Raw genomic sequence first — 24,868 nt, 5'->3', positions numbered from 1 at the left:
TTCTGAGCCTCCTTCTCTCTCTGCCCCTCCCCAACTCATGCTCTCTCTCAAAAGTAAATTAAACATAAAGAAAAAAAAGTAAAAATCATTGAAGAGACCAAGGGGCACACCACAGAAATGACTGTGGGCTATGCTCTGGACTTCCTGACATACAAATAACAATTAAAAAGCAACTTGGGCCTGACACCCAACACACAGAAAATAATCTGCTATTAATTAATGCCTTGGAAGCACCCAGCAAGATAGGCATTATCAAGCAGCTTACAAGTCTGCTGGAAAAGACATTAACGGAGAGACACTGAGGAATGATCTAAAATAAACCTTACAGCATTGACTATCCGGGCCAAGAAAGCCAAGGAGAGATACAAGAGAGAAAGTTCTAGGTGTTCTGCAGTGTTCAAAGGAAGTTGCTTTGCTGCTCTGGAGGGTGAGGGGTCTTGGGAACACCTGCCCAGTGCCGGTCTGGGAGGAGCTGCAGAAGCTGGGAGAGTAAGTGTTCAGAAACTTACACAGCAACTGACAGTGTCAGGACATTTTATTGCCTTCTGCAAAAGCACCCATCCGGATGGATTAGGAAGAGAAGCAAAGAGACAAACAAAAGTGGCCCGTCCCCATCCAGAGCCTGAGGGGTGGCAGGGATGACCACTCCAGGAACCAAGAAAAGCACAAAGACTTGGGGGAAGCCAGCTGACAGCAGGAGGACAGAGGGGGAGGCTCGGCCTTGGAAAACAACACAAGAAAGACCGGCAACAAGGGGGACCACAAACTTTTACATGCAGAGTGCCCAAAAGTATTCTGCCCCCATTTTCATGAAGAACAAAGGGCCAAAATATTAAACGGACATATTTTACAAATGAAATGTGGTAACAATTTTTAAGTTAATGTTGCACCCATCACTGAAATATCAATTATCCGCAATAAGTGGGGATTAAAAAAGCAAAGGCCAAAAATCAACCAGCCAAACGGCTTCTCTGAAATACCACGCAGTCCTCGTGGAGCTTCGGAAGCAGCCCCAGGAAGTCACGCGAGCACTTGCACCGCCCCACTCACCGCACTGCTGGGCAACTGCCACCATCGTGTAGTGGCGGATCAAGCTGGCGACAAAGGGTAGGGCGCTGGGCCGGAGATCCTTAATGACGGCAGACATGAACGCCCCAGTCAGGGCCTGCTCAAACGTCTTCCGAGCTGGAGTATCCTGTGCTTTGTAGCGATGTGATATGATGACATTAGGGATGGTCTTTTCTGTAAAGCTGAAAGACAAGATTGGATCTGTCATCACAACACCAAAGTCCTGGCCTGATGATGTCACCAGCACTTCTGTTTTCATTTTCAGCTTGCCAACCTTCCCCTTGTTCAGACAGGCCGAAGTGCGTTCATTTCTCTGCTTTAAATCCAGTAACACCTGGATTCAAACAGGATGAACTTCATCAAAAATATCTATAACCGGGGCGCCTGGGTGGCGCAGTCGGTTAAGCGTCCGACTTCAGCCAGGTCACGATCTCGCGGTCCGTGAGTTCGAGCCCCGCGTCGGGCTCTGGGCTGATGGCTCGGAGCCTGGAGCCTGTTTCCGATTCTGTGTCTCCCTCTCTCTCTGCCCCTCCCCCGTTCATGCTCTGTCTCTCTCTGTCCCAAAAATAAATTAAAAAAAAAAAAAAAAAAAAAAAAAAAAAGTTGGGGAAAAAAAAAAAAAAAGAATATCTATAACCAATGGTTCAAGAGATCCCAAGTGTGTTCTACCTAATATGAGCACAGGCAAGGAATCAGAGCAAAATTACACTGTGGCAACAGATTTAGTATCTTTATAGTTTTTAAAGAAAGTGGATGTTGGACTTCTGTCTTTTATAACTAAGTCAAATTCTAAGAAATAAACCGATCACTTGGGGTGCCTGGGTGGCTCAGTCAGTTAAGCATCCGACTTTGGCCTACATCATGACCTTGCTATTTTGAGTTCAAGCCACGCATTGGGCTCTGTGCTGACAGCTCAGAGCCTGGAGCCGGTTTCAGATTCTGGCTCTCCCTTTCTCTCTGCCCCTCCCCCACTCGCGCTATCTCTCTCTCTCAAAAATAAACTTTAAAAAAAAAGAAAGAAAGAAAGAAAGAAATCCATCAACAATCAAATAGAAATGAAAACTCTTGAAGGCAGCTATACACCTATTGTATGTTGAACAATCACACCATGCCAAGGTGCCCGGGTGGCTCAGTCTTACGCGTCCGACTTCGGCTCAGGTCATGATCTCACGGTTCATGGGTTTGGGCCCTACATTGGACTCTGTGCTGACAGCTCAGCTTCAGATTCTGTGTCTCCCTCTCTCTCTGCCCCTCCCCTGCTAGCTCTCTGTCTCTCTCTCTCTCTCTCAAAAATAAAGAAAACATTTAAAAAAATAAAAAGAAAGGAAAAATCACCACGGGAACTATATCAGACCCGGTTATTAGAGGCCTCACTGACAGTACATGGACCACCCACCACCGATGCTCTGAGAAACGTGTAAATACAGAGCCAAAGTCCCCTCCCTGAAACATGTAACACAGAAAGATTAACACCCCCACATGATCACAAAAGACCACCACATAAGGTCATAGCAATAACTGATAAGAACAAAATATAAATATCACATGACAAGCATCTGGGGAATGGAAGGGTCACCATGGACCAGAAAAGCAAAAGATCTGCTGAATGTCTATCACGTGCCCAGCGCTAAGGATATAATGGTTCATAACAGGACAGAAAAGGCCAGGACCCTTGCTCCCTGAAGCTGACAGCCTCAGGAGGCAACAGTCAGACTACAAAGGAGGTAAATTCTAATCCTCAAGCACCCAGTTTCGCCTCTTCATTTTCTCGAAAAGCCCAGAGAAGCATCACTAGGCAGATCACAGGCTGATTTCCCGACTTGACGGAGCAAAGTCCTAGCACCGCGGAGATCCGGGAGGTGCTCTCCACACTAAATCCTGATGGAAGATGCACCAATCGCAGAAAACCACGTCCCCAACATACTTAGGGTGTGCGAGAAGCTGGTAGAGGGCATGTTTATTGTCCTCCAGACTCATCATCGCCACCAGGAAGCACTTGATCACCTCCCACGCCTGCCTTCGGTAGTAAGGCTCCGTGTTGGCACTCTTCAGGCAGTCTAGAGCGGTTTCGATGGCCTACGGCAAAGAAACACAAAAAGCGTAGTTTATGCAGAAATTACGTGACTACAAAATTCTCTCTTTACAAGACAAAAGAGCTTTCTTTATTTTGTCAGAAAACCTACACAGTTATACGTACATTTTATCCTGTTCAATTAGGTTGACCAGGAAGGCTGGGGAGGCATAATCATAAACAAAAATTCACGTGAAGCCTTTAACAGCTAAGAGATTAGCCTCAATGACAATTCTATAGCTATAAACCCTGTGAGCAGAAGAAGTGATGGGCGTTAAAAGATTCATCTAGGCTGTGTGTGAGGAAGCAGTGGATGCTGACAGGGCCAGCAGCCCTGCCCTAAACACTCACACACGGTCACAAAGAGCATGACAACAGGTCCTCACTGTTGTGCCCGAGCCCAGGGCACCGCAGCACTGTCCCTCCTCCCACCGCCTCTGCCCTGGTCACCAACAGGTAACAAATCATGTGGAGACAATTTCAGAAGCAGTAAGGATCAATGCAACCTTTGAGCCAATTACCTGCCAAAAGAACAGAGCGTTGTAACGTGCCACAAGTAGGATTATTTGTGAGAATTCGCCAGCACCTGGCTTGGCCATGAGCTCATGCCCTTGGCCCCGGCAGCCCCATCAGCTGTGTGGGGTGCTGCGCGCCCTCGGCCTCTGCCTGCTAGGAAGCCGGCCCCTCGTGCACCCGAAGTCTGTAGGGGAGTCCAGGAGGATGTGGGAGCCAATCTTCAAAACTTGGTTTCTTCTTTGGGGGAAAAACTACTTCTAAAGAGATTTTCCTGCTCTGCTTAGTCTATGCAGCATCAAATGAAAGTCAGATACCTTAGTTTTCATGACTAATACCAAGCTTGCCACTGACAGGGCTGAAGCAAATAGTCCTGGGTTAAGAAATTACCGACACTGTGGGAACATGCTTCAGACACAGGGTGTTCACTTCAGTGACTTGCAATGTAAAGGCAGCATTTTAGCTGTATTCTCTTAGGAGGAAACCAGTGCTTATTTGGCAAATATTTTTATTAAGGTTTGGGGGAGAAGCTAGGGTTGCGTCTCACCCTGAGGCCTGGAGAGGACACCTATCTACGGGCTGGGGGAGGGTCAGGGACAATGTGAGTGCTTGAGAAGTGGGGGATACAGGATATTGAGAGAGGATGATGGATGAGAACCCCAGAGGGACATTTATCCATGATGGGCATCGTTCCCCATAGATATTTAATAAAGCCTGATTGAAAAAAAAAAAAAAAAAGAAAAATTCACAGAACTCACTATGTGGGTAAGGTTTGAATACAGAGAAGTGAACAGGCAGAGCTCTACACTATGACACAACAGGACAGTTAGCCCTGAGCAAAAGGGAGGGCTTTGAGTGGGTCCAGGCCACGAAATGCTGGTTTAAGACCAGATCTGTCTGCAAGGAGTTCAGGAATCCAGCTGGCATCTGGCTTCCTAAAACGGCGGAATCACTTAGATGCACGTGGAGGCCTACTCTAACACCCTTTAAAAAAACAGCCAGTACGGGGTGCCTGGGTGGCCCAGTCGGGTGAGCGTCCGACTCTGGCTCGGGTTATGATCTCAGTTTGGTGCGTGAGCTCAAACCCCGCATCAGGCTTGCTGCGGTCAGTGCCGAGCCCACTTCAGATTCCCTGTCCTCCTCTCCCTCTGCCCCTCCCCAACTTGCATGCTCTCTCTCAAAAATAAACAAAACATTAAAAAAAAAAAAAAATACCCAGTATGTAACGACTAGATAAACACCCTGAAAAGACACGGTAACAAAAGACACTAAGGGTGGGTGGAAGAAGGCTGGCTCTACAATAAGGTGGAGAAGTCAACCTCAACAATGTACATCATGGTAAAGCGGACCAAGATGCATGTGACAAAGGACCAGGAGGGCTCGATGAGGTGAAAGGGGGAAGAGTTTTCAAAATGACAAAACAAAAGTAGCAGAGTGGACACTCGGGCATGGTGCTGGGCACACTGTCTGCCCATTTGCTACCCAACGGGACAGGAGTTCCAAATGGCAGATGGAGAGAGACCACAGAGCTGCCCGCAGAGGGCTCAGGAGCCAGGAGAGACAGCAGGTGCTACGTCTGGATAGAGAATGGGAGAAGTGGGGGCTCAGGAATGACAAGTATGGGATAAACTTGGGTTCTAATGACACTTGAAGTAAAGCCTGTTAGGCGGTGAAACGGACTCAGTTCAAGGAAGGGGTGGGCTGGGCGGCACTGTCTCCTGCTCCATCGGGAAACATGAAACTGCTCAAGGGTCCAGAGTTCCCCGGGCAGTACACCCCCACCGGCCTCCCGGTGTTAGGAAAGCCCCTTTGCCACCCAAGCTGGTCCCCCAAAACAGTTTGTCCTTTGACCTAGAAACTCCCTCCCAAAGGGCACCTGCCTGGCTCAGTCAGTAGAGCGTTTGACTCTTGATCTTGGGGTTGTGAGTTAGAGCCCCGCACTGGGTATAGAGCTTACTTACAAACAAAATCTTAAAAAAGAAATTCCCTCGCAAGAAAGACATGTTTTATTTACATATTTTCAAACAGAAACTCACTTTCTTAAAATGAAATGTATAGTATCTTTAAGAAGCTCCTGCAGATTTCCAAACTTACCTTCTCCATCGGGAGCTGAAGAGATGCTTTACAATCAGAAAACTCCACCGTGATACTGGGACCTTGAACCTCGGTCACAACATAGTGCAGCTTCTGGGACTCCTTCAACATCTTCCTGTTACTGCCACCAAATTTACCAAGTACACGATAGGCCACGTGAGAAATGCTATCAGCAGGATTGCGTAAAGTGCGCCATAAAGCCTAAAAACCAAAGTACTTTGATTAAAATCCTTGCAAGGCAAGGCATCCTCATGGTTCACAAATCAAACTTTTCAAGCTATAGAAAATTATACAGCAAAAATTCTTCCTCCCATCTCTGTCCCCCAAACACAAATTCCCCCTTATTGGGAGAAGCCAATGTTATTAATCTTATGTATCATCCCTGAAAAATTTTAAAAGAAAACGCAGATTTAAACATAAATGTTCTTCCACGCTCCTGAAACACACACAGTAGCATATGATAAATATCGCAGAGCTCAAGAGCAAGAAAACTAAGCAATATATATATCGTCTAAACATATATACAAAATGGGACCAGAAGAGGCATGGAGGGAAATGCTCTTTACTGTTAAAGTTCTTGTCCTGGATTTGATGGTGAGTTCTCAGGTTTTTACTTTGATTAATAGGCTTTATAACTTACAAACAAGATAAATTCCTACAAATAGGATATATAAACAATCTTATACATTTCAAACTTCATGTTAGAAGGGATGGTGAAGGGCGAAAACACAACCATGACAGGCCGCATTCTGGGAACAGGTAACAAGTACGCGCACCTTGTATCAGTGCATAAGGACCACACACACTCAACTGTTTCCAAAAACTCTTGTCAATCTTCCCACATTCTTTCACCTAAACTATCTAAGTCCTCCAAATTACTATGTCTGTCTAGGGGCACCTGGGCGGCTCATTTGGTTTAAGGTCCGACTCCTGATTTTGACTCAGGACACGATCGCACAGTTCGTGAGTTTGAGCCCCTCGCTGGGCTCTGCATGGACAGCAAGGAACCAGCTTGGGATTCTCTTGCTCTCTCTCTGTCCCTCTCCGGTTCATGTGCAGGTGCGGGCGTGCTCTCTTTCTCAAAATAAACTTAAAAAAAAAAATGTCTATTTTCTTAGATCACCTTCCATAACAATACCAGATATTAGCGTCTAACAACAGCCAACGTAAAATCTTAGAATTTTCTTTAAAGCAAAATTTCAACTTCTCTTATGTTCCTAAAGGTCCACCAAGGCCTGTCCGTCAGGAACCCCTGCTGAGAGGTGCTAAGCACCACCCCCCCCCAACCTCTACCACTCCACCCGGCTCCACCACTCTTCACGTACCCTCAGGAGAGGGAATTTCTGCTTAATCCCCCGGGAGGGGGTGGCACTGGGAGCGAGTGCTGGTTAAGGAGACCACAGAGAAACAGACTATGACACTTGTCTAGTGTGGGGGGCGGGGATTACTGGGGCTCCAAAAGCAGGAAGGAGCCTCGCCCCTGTCTCCCAGGACTGTCTGCCTCATGGAACAGCAAGAGGCCCATGAGCCCAGCCCCACTTCCTCCTCCCACATGCTGCTCACCCACACCTGGGTCAGGCCCAGGGTTTGCCTTCCAGAACCAACAGTGCCGTTCTCTCCTGAGGCAGGCTCTCCGTCAATCCTCCAAAGGATGGCTGGCAAAGTGGACTTGGAGGCCCTGACCCAACCGCCAGGCCCATCCTCTCCCACCTAGATGGCACACAGGGTCCCTATCTCAGGACTGGGGAGGAAAGTCTCCCAAACCCAGCTTCAAGTGCACACACTGCAGTTTCCAATCCAGACTCCTGTCTTTTAGGGTTACTGAGTCTCCATCCTTTGAAGCTGGCATTCGGACCTCTAGTTGGGGCCAAATACTCCAAAGCAGAGAGGCAGTATAGTGACAGGCAGCCTACACTTCTAACAATTACCGACTACATTACGAATCCGTAACGACAGCAAAACGTGAAGGCAAAACCTAATATTTGACATACAAACTCTAAGGAAGAAAACATGTTTTCAAAACCATCTCAATTATCTGCTTCATTTCCCTTGACCTGAAAGTGCACACCTGCACTTCCCTCAGGAGCGTGATTCTCTTCACTGCAGCATCCTGAGATCTCTCGTGGACAAAGAAAGTCTCTTCCCGGCAGCACACAGTAACCACAGCACCTGCCCTCACAGGTCATCAACTTAATGAGTCTGTGACCCTCATGAAAACCCTCTGAAAAAAGGGCAACACTGCAAAACAAATGTCTACTTAATACATATTTCTACACATCTTTTCATAAGCCAGGAGACTCATGAAGAAGTTAAAAACTACACCACTTCATCTTGCAGAGAGCCCAACACGGGGCGCAGGCAGCTCACTGGGGCGGGGGGGGGGGCGGCTGTCATTTCCGGAAACACTAGTCTAGAAGCCCCGGGAAAACCGGATCCGTGAGCGCCCGACAGCCGGCGCTGGGCCAGCCCCTGCGAGAACGCACACTTACCTGCATGAGCTCCGCGCGGACAGGCTGGATGTGGTCGTAGAGGAAATCGGGCTGCAGGTTGTCCACGCACAGCTCCAGGGTCCTCAGGCCTTGGCTGACCAGCGTCTGCGAGCCGTTGAGAGCAGACACCAGGGGATCCATTAACATGGGCAGGTAGGGCAGGAGGGAGCTCAGCCGCACGGGCACCGTGAGACACAGCTCCACGAACAGGTCCTTCATGTGCTGCTTGTGCAGGCCGCTCTGCAGCATGTTCAGGCCTAGAAGCGGGGTTTGCAGGCATCAGAGAAGAACATCACCCCCAGACGGGCCAGAGTTAATCGTACAGAATAACTGTTCCACCTTCTACTGTCAACATCAGCGCAACGACAGGAAGACGTTTTAGGTCTCATCTACTACATCAGCTAAACCTATTCTAGAACCATGACCCTTCTGTCCGTCAAGTTCATGGTGACAACAGCAGGCTGCATACAACTATAACGTAAGCTATGATACAATTATTTAGTGTTAATTAATCCTAATGAGATAGCTAATATCACACATGGATCTTTTAAGAATCATGTTGTTGTTTTTAACAAGCCCGATCCAGAGACACAAGACTCCAATAAGGTACATTCACCTCAAGCTTGAGGTTTACAACCTCACATGTTTTTTCAGGTTTCCAAGAGACCACAGTTGAGGTCTGCTATAAAATAAACTTTTTTTTTTTTTTTTTAAATCCACTTTCATTTCCTGCAAATGGAGAAGATCTTCCTTCTCACAAAGAAAACATCCCTACTTTTTGTGAGGGTAAGCTGAGCTCCTTCCTAACTGAAACATGTCAGATCAGGACCTGCCCTGAGTGCTCAGAGACCAGCTAGAAAGAGAAAGGCCTAGAACAGCGGATGCATCCCAGGCAGTGCAGGATGGAGAGAGCGCAGAGAAAAGATCGATCAGGGAAGGCATCACAAAGTAACAGCACTGGATTCAGGGTCCAAAGGAGGAGAAGGAGAAAGGTTAAGTTCCCAGAAGGGGATCCACTCGAACAAAACTAGGTAGGGAGAAATGAGCCTGGGGAGGAGGAAATGAGACCCCACAGAACAGAGGACTCAGGCTGGGGAATGACTGGAGATGGGGTTAAATAACGGATGGCGGAACTGGATCACGGGCCACCTTGCAGGGTGGACTCATGGCCATGTTACAGGCAACATGGCCGACTTTTTCCCAATGCCTCCTGGGTACTATACGTTGCAAATGGCTTTTCTTTAAGGATCCCCTTTAGCTCTATATCTTGAAAGCATTCCTGGTCACACCGGAATTGCAGGATTCTGGTTACGTAAGTTTACCTCAAAGTAAAAATACACACTTATCAATCAGCTTTGTAACTGCTTTTTCTCTTCTTATTCTGACTCTCTCTCAAACTAGGGATCCCTGATATTACTACTAAGCCACTAGAAACCACTTTGTAGACTTGCTTACCAAATGCTACAAAAATACAACCAAGTCCTAACCAGGGTGATGGAAACCTTCCAACTCCTGTTCAACTCTTGAGTAGGGAGGGGAAGGTCCATCCCCGAACAAGGGGGCTCCCTTCAAAGTCCTACTGCCTTTAAAGAGAGTGGGACACGGGAACATGAACACATGGACAGACACACACACCTCTGGCAGGGGATACGTACATATATCCCCTCACCGAGACCTTCATTGGATGCAGAGGATGAATGGACCCCACAACCACAGTCAGCCAAACCCATACATGCACACAAGACTAAAAGGCAACCAAAATCACTGCTCTGACCTTGCAGGAGGTTTGGTAGGAGAGGCAAAAATTCCTGATACAGGAGGTCATGGCTACCTCCCCCAATGGAGCGGAACAGGGCCCGGAGCAGCAAGAAGTAGTTATAGGGCTCTTTGGCAGTCTGTGCAAGTTCCATTGAGCTGTTCACGATCTTGTGCAGGTGGGGCTGCGCGGTGGAGAAAAGGCAAGTTAACACGCTCTAAATGAGGATGGGTGACACCCTCAGAACTCATGCTGAAGGTTCACTGTAAACAGGGATGGAAGGTAGTTCTGACGAGTTCACTCCTAAAGGCAAAACAAAACAAGACCTTTCCATCCTTTATTTGGCTCAGATTAATTTGTCTTGAAATATTATGCTGGTTTCCGCCAGGATGGCTGCAGAAGAAGCGTTTAATAGGCTCCTACGTTACTGTGCAGTTACACGATGTTGAAAAGGTAACACTCTGGAGCAGGAACCAGAGGGTCTGTCCGCTCTGCTCTGCAACTCAATATGGCCACTTCCCTCCTAAGACTAAATAATCAAACAGGATGAAGATGCCCATTTCCTAGAACAATCTAAACGCAGAAAGTAACCGAAAGGAAGTGAAACCTCACGATCAAAAAGGATACACACAACGTCTGGAAGAGCCTCAAAAATTGAGATCGTAAGATCTTGGGAGACTTAATCAAGAAATTTTCTTTAATAATAATAATAATAATAACAATAATAATAATAATAATAATAATAAAAGTACTCTATCAGCTTATAGTAACTTTAATTAACATCTAAAGCCAGACTAGCTTTTTATTTTGTACTTCAAATGCTGATTGTAACATGTAACAGGTTCAGCTGCACATGAAATGTTCTACAGGTATGTTTACGGTGAACTGTGTCACTGACATCGTTCCCAATTTGTTGTCATACGTGGCACAATGTACGTACGCATGTATCCCACCATCAGGTTTTATTCTGGTTTTGTTGTTGTGCATCTAATATCGGCAAAAATTAAATTTTTCAAAGACACCAAATTGTGTGGACGCATATTACAGTTAAGCGTTTGTTCTTAGAAAAATACAAGTATTTTTCTTTTAGAGGAACACAAAAGTAATGTTCAGGTTGTTGCTAAGTGACTGCGACAGAATGGAGAAAACCTGAGGGAGCGGTCACATAAAAACAGAGATTACTGGTGCTCCTGGTCACCGCCTGTACATTTACTGCTCCAGGAGGAAAAAAAAAAAAAAAAGGATCTTGTGTCTTCAGAAGGCCCCCCCCCCCCCACGGGAAGACATCACACTTCAGATAAAACTGCTGCTAATACTCAGCTTCCTACAGGAATTAAAATATTTTGCCTTAAGTGGAAATGAATTTTTATTAGGTTTTTGTGCCACCGTCTGCTGCCTTTTCAGTGGGACATGTAACCATGGGTAAGTTTTTTTTAGCCGTTTGCTACACTCAAGTAACTGAAGAGATGGAATTAGACTGCACTGGTCATCCACTACGTTAGGAGACATGTCCCTCCGAAACGGTCCTAGTAAGGGGTACCAATTAGTTAGAATTCATAAAGAGGAAAAACAAACAAGTGGTCCTGAAACGAAATGTTCCCCGTACTGCCAAGGAAGATAAGAACACGGCGAAGACACAAAGTTAGAGCGGAAGACGGCTGGCAGAATCAGAACTGTTGCAAAAGCCACCTGTTTCTCTTTGGACAAGAGAGGGTGGTAAAGGGATTTTTCCCTTGTTTTTTTCCCATCACTCCATTTTTAAAATACGAACGATGTGCTGTTTTATTTGTGTAATCCAGAGAAAGAAACTGGAATTAAAAAAAAAAAAAATTTAGTGGTGGCAATACTAATGACAACCCACTGCCTGCCACGGGCACTCTGAAGCTTTCATTTCAAATCATGGATGAATCCTCTGAAACGTTCTTCACATTTAGGCCCTTACTGGCCCAAATATCTATGAATTCAAAGAGCACTTCACAAATCTAAAAACAACACCTCCCGTTTCCGTGCAAATGGAGAACAGGAAGCAAAACACAACCAAAAACTCCCCAAAACAAAGTACACTTGGCTCCACGAGCTTTACCTTCAGCATTTGTTCGTTTTCAGCTGCAAAGAGGGAGACTGAGCCAAAGACCAGCTTGAACAGCTTGAGGTACAGGTTGGAGACCTCCACGCTGGAGCCCATCTCCGGCAGGCGGTCCAGGAGGTACTCCACCAGGATTGTGGCGAACAGAGCCGAGGTAGTAGGGTTCGCCAAGAAGGAGTTGGCAACAATCTGTCAAAAGGAGAAACGTGCTTGACAAAAACAATCCTCAAAGTAGCCTTAACACTAAGTAATGAACTTTCCAAAAACACAAAATCAAATCTGTAACAGACAGCACAGGAAATTAATTATCCACCCTAGGAAAAAAATTTGTAAATCTGCCAAGCACGGAGTAGGGCCGTTCACTTCAAACACTCACGTCCATTATTTTATCTTCACTATCAAATACCAGGAGCCTACATCTAACATATACTTAATTTCTACTAATGAAAGAAACTGATCCAAGACATCTTGATATTTTGAACAAAAAATATTAAGTCCTAACATCTCTCTAAATTTTTCTACCAGCACATCCTTAGGCATATCATTTAGAACACCCTCAAAATAAAGAAAATGCCAAGCGCTCCACACATCAACAAGTAATTTTAAAATCAACGTTCAAAGGATAAGACAGAGTTTTATACCTGAAGAGCATAATTTTTTGAGATTCTTTCCACCATGTAAGGGACTGTCGTCTGAAAGATTTCTTTAAACGTTAAGGGATTCATCATTGTGAACACGCCGGCGAAGTGTTCCAATACCTCCTTCTCCTCCTTCATTCTGACGGTCTGGCAGTTTGCTACTCGGATGTAGGTCTGTCCATTTCCAGCTATCTGGACCTAGCACAGGGAAGAAACCCATGGATGTTAAAACCAGGCGTCTCTGAATGTATTCCATAACATAACTGGACCAGCTGCATGTTTAAAACACAGCATTTGAATTACATAATAAATGTTCTCCCATCTTTTTAATTCTCTATTCTCAGCTTAGTTTTGGAAAATAATTAAAACAAGCAAAAAAGCTTTGCTAAGCGTTCCACACAAGAATTTAGTAAAACTTCCATCTTGCTTCCACTGCATTCCATGTACACAGACCGCCTCCCCAACCAAATGCTCACGCTGACACTTAAAAGGAAAATCTTCACCGTTAAAGCAATGCTACACTACAGAACAAGAGCAAATCTGGGGACACGAACACTGCAGACAATCCAAAACGAGCCTTTTAGGACCCCTTCCATCACATCACCGGCACCCTCATCCCAGAGGCGTTTCCCACACTTAGGAGCCTGGTTTGAGGGCACTTCCTTACCTGATAAATATCTAAAGCCTGCATTGCATATTTCACAAGTTTTATATAAATCTGAGTCTCTTTGGGCTGTAACTGCTTGTTGGGAATGAACTGAGCTTCTGGAAAAGAGAGAGCATAATCAGTTAAGGTGAACAACACCCACTCTGCAGAAAACATCCCATCTAAATAATTCAAGAGCGGAATTACCACCAGGTGCTTTACATGACGTTATGCCCCACGTGATGGTCTTGACGCCACAGACCAAGGTTTTTACCAAACTTCGGCAATCTGTGACCTGGAATGTCTGCTTGTCCTCTTTATCCTTTTCTCCTTGCTTTTCAAACGGAGGCACAGGGGCTGGGGTCACGGGGGTGGCTGGGGTCGGGGGTGGGGGCGGGGCGGGGGTGGGGACAGGCGCAGGGGATGGGGCGGGGCCTGGGGCCGCAGGGGCAGCGGGCACCCCGGGCAGGGCTGCCTCCACCGCTCCGAGTTCTGACTGAGGCTTGCACTTCTTAAAGATGGCAGAGAGCTGGTACCGGGCAATGGTGTGGAATTTGAGGACAAAGACCTAGCAGAAAGAGCAAGGGGAGAGAAAGACAAAAATCATTCTTCCACAGGCTGGCAGCCCTTCCAGGAGACAGGAGCAGCTCTCTGAAGCCACTTGCCGAAGAGAAGTGTGCCATCCTCCCCAAGGAGAACTACAGCGGCGTCCCTACCTCCACTGTCACTGTGAGGAATCTGGCTCAGAAAAGCTGGGGGACTTGTCGCAGAAGCCTGGACGCGTGGCCCAGACTACTCCAGACCCACACTATCACCTGCTGGCCTCAGCAATCACACTGTACTCTGTCCCCACGCACCCAACCGGGCGCCTCCCCTGGCTATACAGTGTGCCTGTAATCCCTCTTCTAGGTACTCGCCAGGAACCGTAGCATCTCTGTAATCCCTCTTCTAGGCACTTGCCAGGAACCACACAGTGTCCCTGAAATACTCGCCAGGAACAGTGTGGGGAGCGTCCACGTATCATTTACTTAGCGCTCACGACAATCCCGGGAGGCAGACACTGACTGTATCCCTGGCTAGGAGCAGGCTGGCACAGAGATGTTAAACACCTTGTCCAAGGGCACTGGCTAGCAGGGGATTTGAACCCAGGTGGTCTGACACCCGGGATTGAGCTCGGCAATCGGAAGGCTGCATGACCTGGTCAGCAAACCACCGGTACGAGTCCAGAAGTGGGCATCGGGATGAAAGCACGCAGGATGCCCACACCTCCCAGGAGAGCTGGTACCTCCAGCATCCGCATCAGGACGTCCCTCCCGTTGCCGCTCTCCTGCTCGCTCTTGGAACGGATGCAGTCCACCAGGTTCAGCAGCAGCTTGCAGGACATGGTCTGGATGCTGCTGGGCAGGGACTCGTCATCGATGTTCTTGGCAAAGAGCTGGACGGCGAGGGAGAGGTCGCTGAGGGGCAGGTGCTGACGGACGTGGTGCACGAGGTCGGCCAACGTGCTGTAGGCGAGGGGCCTGTGTGCAGAGACCCCCCACTAGTGAGCGTCCGTCCCAACATGCCCGCAGGGCCGCGTCTGCAGGCCACCACTTCTCCTACTACCTGCCCCAGGAACACAGCACAGGGCGGTGCACCCGGGGCACGCTCTCTAGGTCTTCTAGGAGTGACACCATCTGATGCCCAGTTGCAGGCTGGTTCAACCCCAAGCTACATAAAAAGTGTCTTTGTATTGGGGTGCCTGAGTGGCTCAGTCGGTTAAGCCTCCGACTCTGGCTCAGGTCATGATCTCATGGTTCGTGAGTTCAAGCCCCGCGTCGGGCTCTGTGCTGACGGCTCAGAGTCTGGAGCCTGTTTCAGATTCTGTGTCTCCCTTTCTCTCTGCCCCTCCCCCACCCGCACTCTGTCTCCGTCTCAAAAATAAACAAACATTAAAAAAATAAAAATTAAAGTGTCTTCGTATTTGTAACAATTTTACATGGCCATCACAGTGAATAGTCTACATCGTATTCAAAGTATTCTTCCTATTTTTCAAAAGATCTATCACAGCTCCCAAATTAGAACCAAAAAATTACTAACGTTGACTCATTTTACACTGTAAAAAATGATAAACTGTTAATTTTCTCCTTTAGAAAGAAACATGGTCACAACCACATTTATTTTATTAAATGAATAAAAAACAAAGACTAGAAGGAAATGCACCAAAATATTATCCATGTTACTTGAACTCCTTATGTAGAACAAAGAGGTTTGTTTTCTTCCCTTCTTTCTTCTCGTTGGGTACTTAAACATTCTTTTATAACAAAGAGATGCACTTATTACATGAATAGCAAACAAAACAAAACAACCCCAACAAAAAACCAATACGAGTCAGATCAAGTTGTCCCTACAACTGACATCAAGACAACTACTCTGAATCTTCCCTTTAAGCTAACACACAAAAACCAGCCTAAATCATTTCCAAATTTCCCGCAATTCTAAATCCCCACGGGAGAGTAAAGGTCTGTTGAGAACGTCTGTTGAAAGGCTCACACATGAAGGGCCAGGGCCCACCACACCGACCCCCCCGATTTAGCCAACAGATCTCATGGGCTGAATATCGTACCTGAGAGTCTCCCGAGCAGTATATCCTGATCCAATCAGTATGGATTCATCAAAGAGCTTGTCCATGCAAGGGATGAACTCTAGAACACAAACACCCGGTGCACACGTCACCAATTACACCCATGACACAGCAGGCTTCCTCACGGTAGCCAGCCTGCTGTCAACAAGCCATCTAGACTGGGAGACACGTGGGCAGGAGAAAATCACACGCGCTGTATTTCAGTCAAAGACCCCGGCTTTGCTGGGCCGTGGGCTGTCAAAGACACAGTTGGGATCACACGCAGAATCAGAGGACAAACCAGACCAAGGGAGCTTCCCGGCCCCTGGCAGAGAACCTGCCCCAGCGCTTCACTGCAGGCCCACCCCATCCTCCTCAGAAGCTGCCGCCATCGAGGCGCCTGGTGGGCTGAGCCGTAAGAGCACGTGACTCTCGATCTTGGGGTTGAGTCAAGCCCCACACTGGACTAAGTGTGTAGCAGTAAGTGCTATTTTTAAGTAATAGCAGTTACTTAAAAATCTTAGGGGGAAAAAAAAAGCTGCCACTATTGGCCCACACCTGCCTGGAGAAGAGGGGCAGTATCCTCTAAGTGCCCCTTTATTCACTGCCCTGGAGTCCTCCCCTTCTTAAACATTTTATGCTTACTCATTATGGAGAAATACGGAGAAAGAAGGGTATTTCTCCACATAAAGAACCAAAGTCTAGAAATTTTGCAGGGTTCTGGTAGACATAGGTCCCAACTCTCTGGATGAGTGAGGCTCACTAGGGTTCTGTCTCTAATCCTACAGGTGGAACCCTCACCAAACCCCCTCCCTGCTCCCCTGTGGGCCTGTAGAGCCAACCAGCGTAGAAACAGCTCGTCTTCACTCAGGGACAACTCACATTTCTGAGGATGTGCACAGAGGGCAGCAACCCACATTTTTTAGGTCTCTCTGCCATACACACACCCCCCGCCCTGCTGCCGGGAGCTCCGGCCACAAACATCCAGAGAATGTTTAGATTCTAGAACAAGTCTGACACCGTGGCCATCTTTGATAAGTCAAATAAAATACATCCTTCGCCAGCTAATAGCTATTAAGGGTCAAAGACACAACAGACGCAGAGAGGCACAGAGCACATCTCTGGCTAATTCCCAAAGCTGGGCAGCACAGGGACAAGTACCAAATGAAAGCAGTGACAAACTGCCCCTCTGAAGTCAGAGAAGGGGACATGCCTGGAATGTCCTCAGAGGTAGTCAATAGGAAGGAGGCACAGAAGGAAAGATGCAAAGGACTCAGGCACCAAACACTGGCGGGCTGGCTACAGACAAGCAAAGAGTGGGAGGAGGAAGTGGTAAGAAATTAAGGCGCAGGCACGAGTTCCCAGATTCCCTCCGTGACCCAGAATCAGAATCTCTAAGAAAATGGGTAACTTTGTGAAACAGCCAGGTTTTCTCAAACTACTGCTCTTCAGAATTCGTGCAAAGGGGTTACTATTTATTTAGTATCGTTTCAGATACCTTAAAATGTTGGTGGACGTGTAAATTTTACGTATATATACACATTCTTTGTATATTATACTAATATATAATACTACTAATATTGAATGTGATTAGGTGTGTCTTTTAAATAGACACCTTTGTAAGTTGTGATGTTGTTACCTAAGATACTTTCAAAATAAAGTATCCTAAAACAGCTTGTTTAAAAAAAAAAAAAAAAAAAAAATCAAACCCATCAGTAGAAAGACTTAAAAGGCAGGAGGGCGCCGGGGCGGGGCGGGGGGGTGCAAGGGAGGTGTAAAAGCTGTATTCAACACGACTGATGTGGTCAAACCCCAAGAGCAGCAGCTCAGAAATGCACCCGTCCTGGCGGCACAGCCTGAAGACCGAACCCGAGCCGCGTGGCTTCACACGGCCGGGCTGTGGGGGACGGAACACAGCCTGTCCGAGAAGCGCTCTGTCAGCGTTTCCACAAGTAGAAACCCGCTACACAGCTCCCCAAAGACACCCCCAGATCCTCCTCACTCGAAATGGCAGGAATGCCAACAGTGACCGAGAACTGCAGTGGAGAGATTTTAAAGTGTCCCGTGTAAAATTCTTCTATTTCAACAGTGTTCAGAGATGAACACGGAGAAAAAGCACATACAGCCATGGAGCCGTGAGTGGACAAGTCGCAATGGCCCTCAGCCCTGGAGGCACATGGGGGCTTTGCGCGGTGACGCTGAATTTCTCATCCTGGGTGCTGTTCACGCACGTCGGTTCTGTAATTTTTGGCAAAATCATACATTTCTTTTGTGCACTTTGCTATGTTACATTTCACACACACACACACAAAGGGTTTTAAAAATATCTATATTCTACTCAGCTATATCTACATGCATAACTTGTATTTTAATAACAAAAACATTTGAGCTTTATCATATTAGCTCACGTGTAAGCAAACTGTATCTTTCCCTTCATGTTTAAGAATTATGTAAAGAAAGTCCTATCTTAGTTTTATATATGTTCTGATTTACAAACCAGAGGCAAAAAAAACCCACTTAATATTGAACAATTACTGGGGGAAAAGATTATCCCCCTCAAAACATTTAGGATGGAATTTGGACATAGTAAATACAAAAATATTTTAAAATTATGTATCGGGGCACCTGGGTGGCTCAGTTGGTTAAGGGTCTGGACTTTGGCTCAGGTCATGATCCTGTGGTTCGTGGGTTCGAGCCCCACACTGGGCTCAGAGCCTGGAGCCTACTTCAGATTCTGTATCTCCCTCTCTCTCTGCCTCCCTCCTCAAAAATGAATAAGTATTTTTAAAAAAAATGTATCAATAATCGACAGAAAAAATATAATTATCAGATTAGCCAAACAATTATCAGTCTTATGCATCAAAACAGGACCAATCCCCCAAGTTGTTTCACAGCACGGAGGAAGAAAACAGTTTTTCTTCTCACCTTTCAAGGGTTATTGGCTATGAATCAACAAGCAAACAGTTACTTGCCATTTCAAAAGATATGCACCCAAAAGGCAGAGAAATACCATGAGATGCTGAGGACATACGCTACGCTAAGGGAACGACCACACTAATTATGAGACTGTTCGGACAACACAGAGAAACCTGGTGGCAGGCAAAGAGAGGCAGCCCAAGAGGGCGGAGGCAAGAGGCAGAGAAAGGAAGGGGAAAAGCAACACAACACAGCAATACAGAAAGAAGGACACATGGAGCCTAAAACAGCTGAGGGAATTAAAGACCCGCGGTCCCACCCCAAAGATGGTGACAGGTCCACGCCAGCATGGCCGCACAAACATCCCGAGACAAGGTGGACATACGGTTTCTTAGCTCTGTGGTGAGGATATGCTTTGCAGCGATGAGAAGTTCCTTTCTGAGGTGTGCAGTCTCTGCTGGGCAGTTTGAAAGTAACTGTAACATCCCTTTTACCATCTGCTGAGAGTACTTAGTCACCAACTCCTATAAAAAGAAGGAGGAAAGCAACAGTTACAGATAGGTAGTAAGAAAAGCCCCCATTTTATAAACTTCAAAAGAGTTCAGTAAGACTAAGCTTCTTTCAAGGGACCCTCATAAAGTGGTCATCCTAATAAGCAAGTATTATCCAGAAAGTTTTTGTAGTTTGCATGCATGCTGCCACAGTGGAAGGATGTACAGAAACGTAAGTAAGGGTTTCTTTTATATAATGGAATTACAGACAACTTCTTTGTACTGTTCTGTATTTTCCCAACTTTTAACAATGAATCTGAATCATTTCATCAGTGGTGAGAAAGCAGAAGTAAATATTGAAAATTTCCTAAGACCTACATCATCCACTCCGTCATCCCGTTAAGTTGTGAATGACACCAGAGACACCTTTCATCAACTCAGAATAAGCTCTAATCAGTTTCCTTTTGAGGCATGTTAAGAAGGCAATTCACCAAGGTAGCTCAAGCTGATTAAAATATCCAGGAGTCGGGAGCCTAGGTGGCTCAGTTGGTTGAGCGTCCGGCTTCGGCTCAGGTCATGATCTCATAGTTTGTGAGTTCAAGCCCTGCATCAGGCTCTGTGCTGACAGCTCAGAGCCTGGAGCCTGTTTCGGATTCTGTGTCTCCCTCTCTCTCTCTGCTCCTTCCCCGCTCATGCTCTCTCTCCCTTTCTCAAAAATAAACATTTAAAAAAAAATTTTTTTTTAATAAATAAAATAAAATATCCAGGAGTACCTAATTCAGATTAAAAAATTTTTTTTTAATATTTTTTATTTTTTTTAATGTTTGTTTATTTTTGAGAGAGAGACAGAGAGCAAGTGGGGGAGGAACAGGAAAAGAGAGAGAGAGAGACAGAATCCAAAGCAGGTTCCAGGCTCTGAGCTGACAGCACAGAACCTGACGCAGGGCTCGAACTCACAAACCGCGAGATCATGACCTGAGCCAAAGTCAGACACTTAACTGACTGAGCCACCCAGGTGCCCCAATGTTTATTTATTTTTGTGAGAGAGAGAGAGAGAAAGAGAGAGAGAGAGCGAGAGAGAGAGCGAGAGAGAGCGCGAGCACGTGGGCAAAGGAGGGGCAGAGAGAGAGGGAGACACAGAATGCAAAGCAGGCTCCAGGCTCTGAGCTGTCAGCACAGAGCCCGACACAGGGCTCGAACTCATGAACTATGATGAGATCGTGACCTGAGCCGAAGTCAGATGCTCAACTGACTGAGCCACCACTAATTCAGATTTTTGAAACCAAACATACATTTTCTTAGTATACGGTGTCATTATTGAGACAAATGCACTTAAGAAGGGACAAAAATAAGAATGCTTTCAAAGGTAGTTTTTACTGTAAACAATCTGGCATACGTTTCCATTTTCACTTTTCCTGAAAATAATAAAGTCTCTCCCTTAAGAAAAAATTTTAATTCACTGCTACAGGATAGATCAGGATTAAATTCATGCCACACTTTACAATAACTACAGTTACACAAGACTTTTATTCAAAAACGTGGTATGACTGATGGGAAATAAGGTGTCGTTTCTCTCTTTCAAGTTCTTCAAGACTGAAATAAGGACAGACTACAACTACAAGTGGGGGAAAAACAGAGACATCATCGCCCTCTCTCACCGGTTAATTAAGGATGCCATTTTTTATTTTAAAGTTCCAATCTCTCCTCATAACTTGCTGTCACACCAACTTCCAACAGCAAAACTCAATGCACCAAATCCATCCCCACAAAAACCTGTGCACCAGTATTTATTTATATCGGCCTTATCAACAATGGCCAGAAATGAAATCAGCGCATCTAGTGACAGAAAGGACATCAGTGGTAGCCAGGGCTAGGGGCCTAGAACGAATCACACCGCTGCCGATCAGTATGGGAATTCTTCAGAGGGTGAAGAAACGGTTCTAAAATTGGATAGTGGTGGTGACTGTATAAATCTCTATGAATACACTAAAAGCACTTAACTATACACTTTAAAAAGGTGAATTTTAGGATATGTGAATTATATCCCGATAAAGTTGCTTTAAAAAAAAAATCAGAAACAACCCAATGGTTAGCAACTGTGGAATGGATAAACACAGCCTGGTGCATCCATACCTTGTGGCTATAGACCACACTGTGACCCCCCAAATTCAGGCTGAAGCCCTCACCCTCACTGTGACTGGACGTGGAAACCAGAGTCTTTTGAAGGTAATTAAGACTAAATGGGATCTTGAGAATGAGGCCTTAATCCAATAGGACTGTGGCCTTAGAAGAGAAAAAGCAATCTCTCACTACCACTCCCCGCCCCGGGCAAGGACACAGCAAGAAGGCAGTGATCCGCAACCCAGGAAGAGTCCTCACCAGAAACTGAACCCAGCTAGAACCTTGATCGTGGCCTTCCCAACCTGCAGAACTGTGAGAAAACCGATATTTGTTGGTCGAGCCACCCAGTCTATGGTATTTTGTTAGGGAAGCCTAAGCAGACTAAGACGACTATCCACCAATAAAAATAAAATAACAAGGATGAACCTCCGCACTACTGCTAAGTCAAAGAAGCGACACCCAAAAGGTTACCCACACTACCCACCATAGGATTCGTTTTTTTGACATTATGGAAAAGGCAAAACTAGGGGCCACAAAGTCAGTGTTTGCCAGGGACCGAGGAGGAAATGGACAACATATAAAAGGGAATTTTGGGGGCGCCTGGGTGGCGCAGTCGGTTAAGCGTCCGACTTCAGCCAGGTCACGATCTCGCGGTCTGTGAGTTCGAGCCCCGCGTCAGGCTCTGGGCTGATGGCTCGGAGCCTGGAGCCTGTTTCCGATTCTGTGTCTCCCTCTCTCTCTGCCCCTCCCCCGTTCATGCTCTGTCTCTCTCTGTCCCAAAAATAAATAAAAAAAAAAAATAAATAAATAAATAAAAGGGAATTTTGGGGGTGGTAGGAATGTTCTAGATTTTGGTGCGTTAGTGGTTACCAACTGTATGAATTTGTCAATTCAAAGAACTGTATACCTACAAAAGGTGAATTTTACTGTGTGTAAAATTAGATCTCAGTAAACCTGCCTTAAAAGTCAGTGAACTTACCTGATAAATTCTGATGATATACGCTAAAAATGACAATGTTTTGATCTGAGCAGCAATAAAATCAGCATACAACTCCTTGTTGTAAAGCTTATGTTGCCTGAATGAGGAATGAATAGAATTTACAATATTAACTCTTAACTCTTTAGGTTATGTTAATATTAATCAAAGCCTACGATAATTACTAAGCCCCAAAAGTTTGATTTCTACACAGACAAAAACACAGCACCAACCAGTTCAGATTAACACAAAGGATTTAGAAGCATAAAAAGCAAGCCATTCTCCAAGCCGCGGCACGGCAGCCATAACGTGCACCCAAACAGCCAACGCCAGACTGATCAATGCAGCCAGCAGACTGCATCAGGGGACCAGGGGCTCCATAAAAGACCACAGAAAGGGCCACCGGGGCTTGTTACGGCTGATTAACCTCAGGTCCTGCCTTCCAATGACTCAGAGCCAGATGGGTTACAGTCAAGAGAGTAAGTGACAAAGGTCTTAAGAGGAATGCTGTTACATTTGGGGAAAGGCTTCAAGGGGGCCTCGCAAGATGAATGTGCACGGTTCACATACTCGGTGGTTAAGGCTGACAGGGAGGGGAAGGGAACGAGGGGGAGAAAACATTCCAGCACTCGGGCTGAAAGGCACAGCAAGAGCAGGGGCCTGAAGGTGGAGAGGCTTGGATATCCCACAGCTGGGAGTGAGCACAGGAACACGTAACGGGAGCTCTAAATTCACAAGACCCCCAAACCCACGGTTATCAGCTCATTTTTACAGAACAAGGAACTGAAATAACCATTAACATCATGACTGAAACACAAGTTCAAAAAGTCAAAAACGCATATCGCTTTACCAGAACTTTTATCACTCAAAATTTTCGTGTCTTACGAAAGACGACAGTAAGCATATTTTCACTTGGAATTAAAGAACCATGGCAGTGAGCCATGTCGCCGTCCGGAGAAATCTCACCTGGCTTGTGCAGATACCTGAATTGCAATGGTATTCATGATCAAGGGCACAAATTCAGCAACGACATTGTGGATATTCAGTTTGTAGAGCTAAAAGCAAACATATCAGATTTTCAGGCTCTTACACTCTGCTATAGCAAAATAATTTGGCATACCAAGAAAAACTCTTAAGACTCGTTACATTAGTTAGCACGTGTGCACCACACACGTTCTGTTTGCCACAGAAAATCAGAAATGAATTTTGTCATAAGAAGCCAAAACCCCAAGAAACTAGTAAGCAGTACACATACCTGATACATTAAAACAACAATAATGGGCAATTCTGCCAACACTTTCAGAGAAAGAGACCCTCTTGGGATGATGGAATGCTGTAAGACAGAAGCAAATGGGGCCAAGGTTATCACCATGGCACTTAAAATAACCCACCACTCAGCATCGCCCCAGGGAAACGAGGAGAAAGGAAAATACTGCCATATCTTTGTAAATATCTGTAGTGAAAGATCCAAACCACTTTGAAAATAAAGCACAGAGAACTGTTGTTTAATATAAAGGTTTTTACATACTTTCCAACGTCACCACCTATGGTAAAAACATCAGCAAAATTCGTCTAAACTCAGACATTCAAATCACCTGAGGAAACTTTATTTTTTATTTTTCAGGGAAATTTCCAATTAGTATCTATTATTTTACTTAAAAGAACAACAGCAAAAAGTACAAATTTACCCAGCTTTATTCAAAGGTATTTATAAACAGAGAGCGCTTACGATAAACATAAGAAAAAATTCACTAGTCTTAACATATTAAGAACTCCCAGCACAGGTGAGGAGAATGTCAGACACAGAGCTCCAGAAGGGGCAACGGACGGGAACAGACAAGCAAGAAAAGAAACACAAAGACGGACATCGAAACCGAGTTCCTAATTCAGGAGGAGAAAAGGAAAGAAAGCTTTCTCCAACATGTAGTTTCCTGTTTATTCTAGCACAAACTGAAACATGCTGCAAAACGGTGGCAGTGAAACAAATACAGACGGATAGTATCCTTGGATCAATCCTAATAACACAGCCACAGTAACTGCTCAGCACAGGTTACCTTTACGCCAGACTCGTCAAATACCTCACATCACCTGCAGACAATACTGGCATTACCTTCACAAAATCCCACCAGACGGGCTCGTCAGATAAGGAGATGGAAAATTAAGGACAGAACAAAAGCTATGTACTTTGCTACAGCCAAAAAAGCCTAAGTGGCGGGGCTGGAACATCGTCCCCAAGTTTTAAGCTTCTGTCCTCAGAGCCCATGCTCTCAGGTACTGAATCGCATTTATATGCAGCTTAAAGGGACGTCGTCAATGTCAAAGCTAAGGATGGAAGAGAGGTCACCTCGCCTGGGCAGCTGCTCTTCCCAACAGAGGATTCTGGATTTGCACTACTGTCTTA

General features: G+C 45.8%; 1 protein-coding gene across 13 annotated transcripts in view; it reads right to left on the bottom strand.

Annotated features, from left to right (window-relative positions):
• Nucleotides 1–24,868, bottom strand: part of TRRAP (transformation/transcription domain associated protein) — a 115,365-nt gene that overhangs the window by 76,181 nt on the left and 14,316 nt on the right. For all 13 annotated transcript variants that reach the window (XM_058710945.1, XM_058710937.1, XM_058710946.1 and 10 more), the window contains exons 9-23: nucleotides 23,723–23,800; nucleotides 23,434–23,522; nucleotides 22,471–22,567; nucleotides 19,265–19,403; nucleotides 15,967–16,045; nucleotides 14,647–14,881; nucleotides 13,569–13,929; nucleotides 13,383–13,480; nucleotides 12,719–12,913; nucleotides 12,075–12,266; nucleotides 10,010–10,175; nucleotides 8,236–8,492; nucleotides 5,747–5,947; nucleotides 2,993–3,144; nucleotides 1,051–1,250 (exon numbers count right to left, since the gene is read on the bottom strand). In XM_058710945.1, coding sequence (XP_058566928.1) covers nucleotides 1,051–1,250; nucleotides 2,993–3,144; nucleotides 5,747–5,947; nucleotides 8,236–8,492; nucleotides 10,010–10,175; nucleotides 12,075–12,266; nucleotides 12,719–12,913; nucleotides 13,383–13,480; nucleotides 13,569–13,929; nucleotides 14,647–14,881; nucleotides 15,967–16,045; nucleotides 19,265–19,403; nucleotides 22,471–22,567; nucleotides 23,434–23,522; nucleotides 23,723–23,800 — 2,539 coding nt within the window. The remainder of the gene's footprint in view (nucleotides 1–1,050; nucleotides 1,251–2,992; nucleotides 3,145–5,746; nucleotides 5,948–8,235; nucleotides 8,493–10,009; nucleotides 10,176–12,074; nucleotides 12,267–12,718; nucleotides 12,914–13,382; nucleotides 13,481–13,568; nucleotides 13,930–14,646; nucleotides 14,882–15,966; nucleotides 16,046–19,264; nucleotides 19,404–22,470; nucleotides 22,568–23,433; nucleotides 23,523–23,722; nucleotides 23,801–24,868) is intronic.

The sequence above is a fragment of the Neofelis nebulosa genome, chromosome 18 (genome assembly GCF_028018385.1).
Source record: "Neofelis nebulosa isolate mNeoNeb1 chromosome 18, mNeoNeb1.pri, whole genome shotgun sequence".
In the NCBI taxonomy this organism is placed as follows: Eukaryota; Metazoa; Chordata; class Mammalia; order Carnivora; family Felidae; genus Neofelis; species Neofelis nebulosa.
Note: the sequence above shows the minus strand (reverse complement) of the source record. Positions and strands in the feature narration are given on the sequence as shown.